The 10,422-nt window shown below is 48.7% G+C and overlaps 1 protein-coding gene across 1 annotated transcript; it reads left to right on the top strand.

The window, feature by feature from the left end:
- The first annotated feature begins 297 nt into the window (after window positions 1-297).
- Window positions 298-1,593, top strand: LOC126252597 (prolactin-releasing peptide receptor-like). The gene has a single exon (XM_049953499.1). The coding sequence runs from the start codon at window positions 298-300 to the stop codon at window positions 1,591-1,593; it is 1,296 nt and encodes a 431-aa protein (XP_049809456.1).
- Window positions 1,594-10,422: the final 8,829 nt, after the last annotated feature.

Genomic DNA, 10,422 nt, shown 5'->3' with positions numbered 1-10,422 from the left:
GGACGGTGTTTACGTATCAACTATTGTTTACTTTGTATTGCGAGCAAACGATGATTTCGTGAACAAATCTTCCACTTTAGTGTGTACTGCTTTGAATCTTCCAGTTCCCAGAGAAAAGAATAGATTTTAGCTTGATTTGTGAAGTAAAATGAGGACATTCTCCGATGCTAGAGACAAATAATGGCCCTGTTAAATGATTTTTGTCGTCTGTTGGTGATGTATTGTTAAGGTCTGTGTGCACTGAGTCAAGAACAGAAATTGGTGTTCGGTTTGTGTGCAGCATATCGACAAGTAGTTATGACAGAAGGTTATGGAGCCAGTGAGGTACCTGTGGCGGCTAATACGTCATGGACCACGAACAGCTCTGAAAGTCCCGCTTTCCTGGAGTACGACATCGGCAACGACATCATCTACAACGACGCCGTGCAGGCGCTGTTCTGCGTGGTGTACACGACCATCTTCGTGCTTGGCCTGGCGGGCAACGCGCTGGTCGTGGCGGTGGTGGCGCGCAACCGCGCCATGCACACCGTGACGAACGTGTTCATCGGCAACCTGGCGCTGTCGGACGTGCTGCTGTGCGCGCTGTGCGTGCCCTTCACGCCGCTCTACACCTTCCTGGGCAGCTGGGTGTTCGGCGGCGCGCTGTGCCGCGCCGTCGTGCTCGCGCAGGGCACCAGCGTCTACACGTCGACGCTGACGCTGACGAGCATCGCGGTCGACCGCTTCTTCGTGATCGTGCACCCGTTCCGGCCGCGCATGCGCCTCTCGACGTGCGCCTGGTCGCTGGCCGGCATCTGGCTGTTCTCGGCGCTGGCCACGCTGCCCTACGGCCTGTACACGGTGCTGCGCGCCGAGCACGGCCACCACTACTGCGAGGAGAGCTGGCCGTCGGAGCGCGCGCGCCTCGCCTACGGCGCCGTCACCGCCGCCGCCCAGTTCGCGCTGCCCTTCGCCGTTTCCGCCTTCTGCTACGTGCGCGTCTCGCTGCGGCTGGGCCGGCGCGCGCGCCACAAACCCGGCTGCCGCTCGGCGCGCCGCGACGACGCCGACCGCGAGCGCAAGCGCCGTACCAACCGCATGCTCGTCGCCATGGTCGCCATCTTCGGCCTCTCCTGGATGCCGCTCACGCTGCTCAACCTCGCCAACGACGTCTTCACCTCGTTCGGCACCTGGCGCTACTTCAACCTCTGCTTCTTCCTGGTGCACGCGCTCGCCATGAGCTCCACCTGCTACAACCCGTTCCTGTACGCCTGGATGAACGACAACTTCCGCAAGGAGTTCCGCCGCGTGCTGCCCTGCTTCGGACTCGACACGGGCGGCGGCAACCTTCGCGGCGCACCGAGGATCTCCTGCGCCCCTAGTGGCAGGACGCAGGACTCGCTGCTGCCGACGACGTCAACTACGCAGCCCATGGCTGGATCTGCGTGCCTCACATTTCGTCCATCTCCTGCCGAGGTAAAAGAAGACTACGCCACACGATGCGCCTCCTACTCCGTACCTGCCGAAGAGGTTCACCTGCAGGTGAAGGACGTGTCGAAATTCGAACAAGACGGCCGCCATCTGCTCACCGGCGTCCTCAGTGATACCTTGTAGGTGAGTACACGTATAGCCACAAATAGCAATGTATTATTATTATTAATCGGGCAGAATTATCACCATTTTGTTCAATGCTATGCTGCTATTCCAATATAAGACAGCCTCTGCAATCTTCAACTTTTGTAGTCCTGTCTTCCTCACTTGTGTGTAATATTACGTTATGTTGATAATTTTTACTTATGGACCGCCTGACAGCAACTGAATGACACACAGTTCTAGAGCCATACGCGTTTCGCCTTTATTTTCTGCAAGGCCGGTTGCGTGGACAATTCCTTACATATTACGCTCCTGTTGCATTTTTGGTGTTGTTCTCCTTCTTATGAATGGCAATTTGCGGTTTTTTTCCACTCCACAGCACTATGAACTGAACGCTTGTTTCAGTGGTAGACCAAAACATTGCATTGAAACAAGCGTTCAGTTTCTGCTTTGACTGAAATCAATGCCCAATGGCAGCTAATGTCATTGTGTCTTGTGTCTTGTGTGGGGCCTTGCCCACTTATCTTGTATAGGGTGCCTAAGCGATGCTGCGTTCAGCCGGCCGAAGTGGCCGCGCGGTTCTGGCGCTGCAGTCTGGAACCGCGAGACCGCTACGGTCGCAGGTTCTAATCCTGCCTCGGGCATGGATGTGTGTGATGTCCTTAGGTTAGTTAGGTTTAACTAGTTCTAAGTTCTAGGGGACTAATGACCTCAGCAGTTGAGTCCCATAGTGCTCAGAGCCATTTTGATGCTGCGTTCTCCGGATGGTATACAATAATTCAAGCAAACAACATTAGTAACTTTATTTCAATAAAGCTGATTGAAAATACGTAACTTTGAAATAACTATGGTATCGCAAGTGATGGGCGACATGCAACATAAATCCGAGTCCTTTGCTCTATATATTGTTCATACAAGTCTGACACAGTTTGTAGATGACTAGTAAATGCTACCGTAGCACTCTCTGCTAGGCCGCGCTGGTACTCGGCGAATACTGGCAGTAGCGGCGCTTATATTCTCCCCTTGTAGACGACGCTCCTGTTGTGGTGCGGTCCTAATCAACGCACCATTGACCGACGTCGTATCACCGCCTTCTCTTCTCTTGCGTTCCTCATTTTCGTTCCGGCGCTTGTGATTATCCCAGAATATCTTATCTACCAAATTGTAGTACCACATTTTTTCATCATTTTGTTTTTTCCTAAGAGTTACTTAACACGTTTCTTGACGTTCAAATTTGTTACATACAAGCTTGTTTCGATGAAATGTTTTGGTCTACCATTGAAACAAGCGTTCAGTTCATAGTGCTGTGGAATGTGAAAAAAAATCAGCAAATTGGCATTCATAAGAAGAAGAACAACACCAAAAATGCAACAATAGGTAAGAAATTGTCCACGCAAACTGCCACTGATGATGCCTTGCAGAAAATAAAGGCGGAACGCCTATGGCACTAAAATTGTGTTTCATTCAGTTGCTCTCAGACGGTCCAAAAGGAAAAAATATCGACATACCCTAAGCCTCTGCAATACTCATAATCTTCATGAAGGGTAGCAACAAGATGGGCTGAAGCGGCAACTGAAGTTCACATTAGGGAGAGAGACGTACAACGGTAACTTGCATTGCTGTGTTAGCGGCAGTGCCAGGGTGCGCAGTGGTTAGCGCATCTGTATACTGCGTAGAAGACCCGAGTTCGAATCATGCCCTAGGCACAAATCTTAACTTATTGCTTCGGCCTGTATTCATTATCATACTATCACTATGTTGCCTAGGACATCCAGTTTACCATCTTCTAGAGTGGGCATAATACCTAGCTAATTATATATTAATGAAATGTTAATTAAATCAATACCGTAAGCTGTCGATAGGCGTTGTTATACATTAACGGGGACAATAGAAAATGTGTGCCCCGACCGGTACTCGAAGCTGGGATCTCCTGCTTACATGGCAGACGTTCTATCCATCTCAGCCACTGAGGGCACATAGGATAGTGCGACTGCAGGGATTTATCCCTTTCACGCTCCCCGCGAGGCCCACATTCTCAACTTTATGTCCACACACTATATTCGTAGTGCCCCTGCCCACTACACTCATTACTCGCGGCAGACAATCTTACCGAGTTGCGTAAGAGTTCGGTCAATGCGTGTGCGTCCAGCACAGAAGATGGTTCAAATGGCTCTGAGCACTATGGGACTCAACTGCTGAGGTCATAAGTCCCCTAGAACTTAGAACTACTTAAACCTAACTAGCCTAAGGACAACCCACACATCCATGCCCGAGGCAGGATTCGAACCTGCGACCGTAGCGGTCGCGCGGTTCCAGACTGTAGCACAGAAGAAGAATGTCAATGGCCGGTTAGCCTTAACTATGTGAAGACGGTATCTGTTCTTTCGGATATGTCCGAAAGAACAGATACCATCTTCATATAATTATACACTCCTGGAAATGGAAAAAAGAACACATTGACACCGGTGTGTCAGACCCACCATACTTGCTCCGGACACTGCGAGAGGGCTGTACAAGCAATGATCACACGCACGGCACAGCGGACACACCAGAAACCGCGGTGTTGGCCGTCGAATGGCGCTAGCTGCGCAGCATTTGTGCACCGCCGCCGTCAGTGTCAGCCAGTTTGCCGTGGCATACGGAGCTCCATCGCAGTCTTTAACACTGGTAGCATGCCGCGACAGCGTGGACGTGAACCGTATGTGCAGTTGACGGACTTTGAGCGAGGGCGTATAGTGGGCATGCGGGAGGCCGGGTGGACGTACTGCCGAATTGCTCAACACGTGGGGCGTGAGGTCTCCACAGTACATCGATGTTGTCGCCAGTGGTCGGCGGAAGGTGCACGTGCCCGTCGACCTGGGACCGGACCGCAGCGACGCACGGATGCACGCCAAGACCGTAGGATCCTACGCAGTGCCGTAGGGGACCGCACCGCCACTTCCCAGCAAATTAGGGACACTGTTGCTCCTGGGGTATCGGCGAGGACCATTCGCAACCGTCTCCATGAAGCTGGGCTACGGTCCCGCACACCGTTAGGCCGTCTTCCGCTCACGCCCCAACATCGTGCAGCCCGCCTCCAGTGGTGTCGCGACAGGCGTGAATGGAGGGACGAATGGAGACGTGTCGTCTTCAGCGATGAGAGTCGCTTCTGCCTTGGTGCCAATGATGGTCGTATGCGTGTTTGTCGCCGTGCAGGTGAGCGCCACAATCAGGACTGCATACGACCGAGGCACACAGGGCCAACACCCGGCATCATGGTGTGGGGAGCGATCTCCTACACTGGCCGTACACCACTGGTGATCGTCGAGGGGACACTGAATAGTGCACGGTACATCCAAACCGTCATCGAACCCATCGTTCTACCATTCCTAGACCGGCAAGGGAACTTGCTGTTCCAACAGGACAATGCACGTCCGCATGTATCCCGTGCCACCCAACGTGCTCTAGAAGGTGTAAGTCAACTACCCTGGCCAGCAAGATCTCCGGATCTGTCCCCCATTGAGCATGTTTGGGACTGGATGAAGCGTCGTCTCACGCGGTCTGCACGTCCAGCACGAACGCTGGTCCAACTGAGGCGCCAGGTGGAAATGGCATGGCAAGCCGTTCCACAGGACTACATCCAGCATCTCTACGATCGTCTCCATGGGAGAATAGCAGCCTGCATTGCTGCGAAAGGTGGATATACACTGTACTAGTGCCGACATTGTGCATGCTCTGTTGCCTGTGTCTATGTGCCTGTGGTTCTGTCAGTGTGATCATGTGATGTATCTGACCCCAGGAATGTGTCAATAAAGTTTCCCCTTCCTGGGACAATGAATTCACGGTGTTCTTATTTCAGTTTCCAGGAGTGTATATTATGTTGCGTCCCTTCTTTCGGTCATGTCCGAAAGAACTTACACCACGTATACATGTAATGAAGGTGATGATGGGCAATGATCTCCTCAGTGTGGATGCACACAAAGCTTCAGCAATTATGGGAATCGGCGAAATGCAGCGACTATTGAGGATAATGCTGAAGTGGTACTATATCAGTAGTGCTTGTATAAGATCAGAACTTGGTTCTGACAGGAGGCGTGCTAGGGTAGTCAATGTCGTTGCATTAACCACTCCGCACGAAATGAAATGATCTGTGGCATTGCCGGCCCGGAGACCCCCATCCGGGGAAGTTCGGCAGCCGAGTGCGAGTCTTATTACAGTCGACGCCGCATTGAGCGAATCGCGTGAAGGTGATGAGGAGGAAATGATGATGTGGACAGCACAACACCCCGTCCACGAGCGGAGAAAGTCTCCAACCCGGCCGGGAATCTAACTCGGGTTTGCTGCATGGTGGGCAAGCACATAACAACTTAGCTCAGCACACGAACGCTAACCAGTCTGTCTGGATGGCACAGTGGTTAGCGCGTCTACTTATTAACCTGGAGACCCAGGTTCGAATTCCCAGTCTGGCATACATTTTCAAATTTCTGCTTTGACTTGCCCAATGGAAGCTAATGTCATTAATTCCTCTGTGTCTTGTGTGGGGCTTTGCACACTAATGTTGTATAGGGTGCCCAATGCATGCTCCCTTCTCGGAATGCCATACAACAATTCCAGGAAATAACATTGGTAATTTTGTTTCAATAAAGCAGATTGACGATAATTAACTTTGAAATAACAATGGTATCGGAAGTGGTGGGCGACATGCAACATAAATCCAAGTCCTTTGTTATACATAATGTTCATGCAAGTTTGTCACAGTTTCTTGGTCGCTACTACCTGCTATCGTAGCACTCTCTGCTAGGCCGCGCTGATACTCTGCAAATACTGTCCCAAAACTGAGCCAATAATGGGCGGCCGAGGCTGCCAAGAATGGCTCTTATATTCTTCCATTCTAGAGGCCGCTCCTGTCGTGGTGCGGTCGTAATCAGCGCACCATTGATCGACGTCGTTTCACCGCCTTCTCTTCTCTTGCGTTCCTCATCTTCGTTCCGGCGCTTGTGTTTATGCCAGAACATCTTGTTTAGCTAATTTTAGTAACACATTTTTTCATCATTTTGTTTTGTCCTAAGAGATACTTAGCATCTTTCTTGACGTTCATATTTGTTACAAACAAACATGATTCATCAAAAAAAAATGGTTCAAATGGCTCTGAGCACTATGGGACTCAACTTCTGAGGTCATAAGTCCCCTAGAACTTAGAACTACTTAAACCTAACTAACCTAAGGACATCACACACATCCATGCCCGAGGCAGGATTCGAACCTGCGACCGTAGCGGTCGCGCGGTTCCAGACTGTAGCGCCAGAACCGCTCGGCCACCAGCGGCCGGCCATGATTCATCAAAGACATTTACCATAAACTGGGTACTTCACCCCTTTGATGGAGGCTAGTTGGTCATGGTGAATCAAAAGCAGTCCATTGTCGATAATAGTCTTCATCTATTTTTCCAACAGTATTTACCGCAGCTTATGGCCACCTCAGGTCTGTGGTGAACACCAGCCTTCTCTCAGACATTGGTGCATTAAGCATAGTGGTGATGCAGCTATTCTTACAATGTCAATGCCAGCACAATGATGCTGTGACAGGCTGTTAGTGGTGATGGTTCAGCTGTGGTGAGAGGTGGTTCTAATTGTTCAAATGGCTCTAACTAAGCAGTATGGGACTTAACTTCTGTATTCATCAGTCCCCTAGACTTAGAACTACTTAAGCCTAACTAACCTAAGGACATCCTGCCCGAGGCAGGATCCGAACCTGCGACCGTAGCAGCACCGCGGTTCCGGACTGAAGCGCCTACTGTGAGCCGCGGAGGCATCCGGTTACAAACTCTGCACCTTAGTCTAGTTAGTGGCAGCTGGGACTGATGGACGCCCAGTGGCTCAGTTGGACTTCAGCCTATCAATTCTGCAGCTGGGCTCCTTGATAGGTGGCAAGTCAGGATTAGTGTGGAGCTGAGGTGAACTCACAGTGGGTGCGAACACTGCAGTGCACACGTACTCTATTACTCGCTGATCGATGACTTGTCTGGGCAGACAGGCAGTATTTATAAGGCACCAAAGTGTTCCTGGTTTCGGTAACCATTTGACCACCAACCATCAAGCCAACTGTGGTACTTTATCTGGCACAACACACTGACACCACGCCACAAACCCCTCTGCACTAGACTCGCGGCATGAGGTCCGGTTTCCATGTGCATTCCTATAAGAGATGAGGGTGGTAATAAAATAAAGTTGCATGGCATGGGTGGCTGGTAGACCTAAATGGCAGGTTCAGCCACCTTACTGGTAAAGATTTTTCGTTTCCTTCACACGCTATGGCACCTTTCCCTTGCAAAGTGTGAGAATTGTGTGTTAGGTGTATCCCATAGGTGGAGGTTGGTTGGCTCATACAGGGGAGGGGACTAAACAGCGAGGTCATTTGTCCCATCGGATTAGGGAAACATGTGGGAGGAAGTCGCCCATGTCCTTCCAGAGGAACCATCGCGGTATTTGAATGAAGTAATTTAGGAAAATCACGGGAAACCTAAATCAGGATGACCGGACGAAGGGTTTCAACAACCGAATTTCCCGAATGCGACGCCAGTGTGCTAACCACTGCACCATCTCGCTAGGTAGAGGTGGAACTGAATGTAAAAGATGTTTGTGTAGTGTAGTGTAATGATTGCGTTGTATGACGATCAGGCAAGGGAGAGGGACAAACTCAGTAACGACACATAAATTTCTCCACCTGAAAGGAAAAAAATCGGCCACGGAGCTTAACACCCCATCCAACGGACAGATAATCATCAGCAGTGTAACATATCCTCACTTCATGAGACACTGCAGAGAGGTTTGTGATCAGAAACTCTAGACCATCACTCTCCTCCTCGTTGCTGTAAAGATAATGGAAAGCTGCCAATAGCGTGTGGCGGTTTCCTATTGAAGTACCGGCTACTCCCGACAGTATTTACCATGGTTGGTTAGATAAGGCCCAGTGCATGCAACGAGGCAAGGCCATCGGCGGAGCTTTTGGAAATTAATAACCTTTACAATAGCTTTGCAGAGTTTCGTCCTGGTCGTGCTTCTATCATCACTGAATATCTTGCAGATCGACTAAAATAGGACGTTACTCCTCGATGCTGCAAGCCAGATGATTGAGGCATATGTGACTTATCATGAGGTGAGGGTATCAGTAGGCAAATTGAAGACTTCAGTATATTCGATTTTGGCGTTAATATGTGACACTGAAACTGTCTTTCCGATGAAGTCTTTGCATGTGACTGAAGTTCAAAAACAAAATCAATTTCTTTCACAATTTCCTTATACCGACCGAGGGTATGCAATATCCAAGTATGTCGGCGTAACGCGAGAGGAAACACGTTTTTTTTTTTTGTACCAGAGAGAAATTTAACAATAATCACCTGTTTGACTTTTGCAAGATGCACCCAGACCAATAAGTGTCATTTGTTTCTAAAGCACTTCAAAGACAAAGATAATTTGTTTCTGTGAGTACACTGAACTTGACAACATCCTTTGCTTTAGATGATCCAAAAAACAGTAAATTTTGTGTGGTACATAAATTTTTTTGCCACAGTTTCTCCACGAAACTATAAACATCAACCGATTCTCTTTCGGCAAACCAAACAAAAGCCTAAGCAATTAACTGCTACATACCACTATTAGAGAGAGCAGCATCTACATCTACAGCTAAATTTCGCAAGGAGGCTTGCAGCGTATAGCAGGGGGTATTCTGCGTATCACTGTCATTTGTCCCCTTTCGTATTTCAGTAGCAAATGATGATCATGAAGAAAGGTTGCTTGTTGTTGTGGTCTTCTGTCCAGAGACTGGTTTGATGCAGCTCTCGATGCTACTCTATCCTGTGCAAGCTTCTTCATCTCCCAGTACCTAATGCAACCCACATCCTTCTGAATCTGCTTAGTGTATTCATCTCTTGGTCTCCCTCTACGATTTTTACCCTCCACGGTGCCCTCCAATACTAAATTGGTGATCCCCTGATGCCTCAGAACATGTCCTACCAACCGATCCCTTCTTCTAGTCAAGGTGTGCCACAAATTTCTCTTCTCCCTAATTCTATTCAATACCTCCTGACTAGTTACGTGATCTACCGATCTAATCTTCAGCATTCTTCTGTAGCACCACATTGCTTAGGAACCATAATCTCTGCAGTTTTACTTTTACGGTCTTTTCACGAGATGTGGATACGAGGAAGCAAAGTATTAGCTTAGAGGAAAGGGTATAAATACGGACACCATCTTTTGTTTTTGACTTAAAGGTACTTTCTTTTGTAAAATTCTGGATTTTATACCTCCATTAACAACTATAACACGTTTAAGAAATGATGAGAGGTGGAACAGTGATTAATACGTATTATTTATATTCGAAAACAAAGATGTAATAGAAGCTTGTAAAATGGAACTTAGAAAAAAGGGTGTGTGAACACGGCGCAAGACATCTTTTGAGACATTTCAATGAAATTGGTTAAAACATTTAAAAATGGTAGACTAGTATACATAAAGTAACTTTCGTTCTTTTATGCATGAAATCTGGAATTATTTACAGTAGTCGCCAACTTAAGTAGCTTCTTCAGCGCCCGCACAACCTAAGTGTGCCCACATCTGGCACATAACAAATTTAATCTACACCTCTCCTCTCCTGTCTTGAGATAACTTTTCATCACAAAAGATGCAACTTGAATCCCTTGAGTCTGGTGTATACCCATCGTTCATATCAAAGTCACTGTCGGTGGCCACGAGGTGAGGGCTGAATGAGCATGAAAAGTCCGGTGATGAATCAAATAGCTTTGTGGAACAAATTTTCTTTTACTGAAAGCTGTGCAAAATCACCTCTGTCCACAGGGCGGCCTATAACCCCAGA

The sequence above is a fragment of the Schistocerca nitens genome, chromosome 4 (genome assembly GCF_023898315.1).
Source record: "Schistocerca nitens isolate TAMUIC-IGC-003100 chromosome 4, iqSchNite1.1, whole genome shotgun sequence".
Taxonomy (NCBI): Eukaryota; Metazoa; Arthropoda; class Insecta; order Orthoptera; family Acrididae; genus Schistocerca; species Schistocerca nitens.
This window is presented reverse-complemented; position numbering and strand designations above follow the sequence as displayed.

Bases quoted from the DNA above. Each gene is read 5' to 3' on its own strand.
- LOC126252597 (XM_049953499.1), top strand. From the start codon at position 298: ATGACAGAAGGTTATGGAGCCAGTGAGGTACCTGTGGCGGCTAATACG.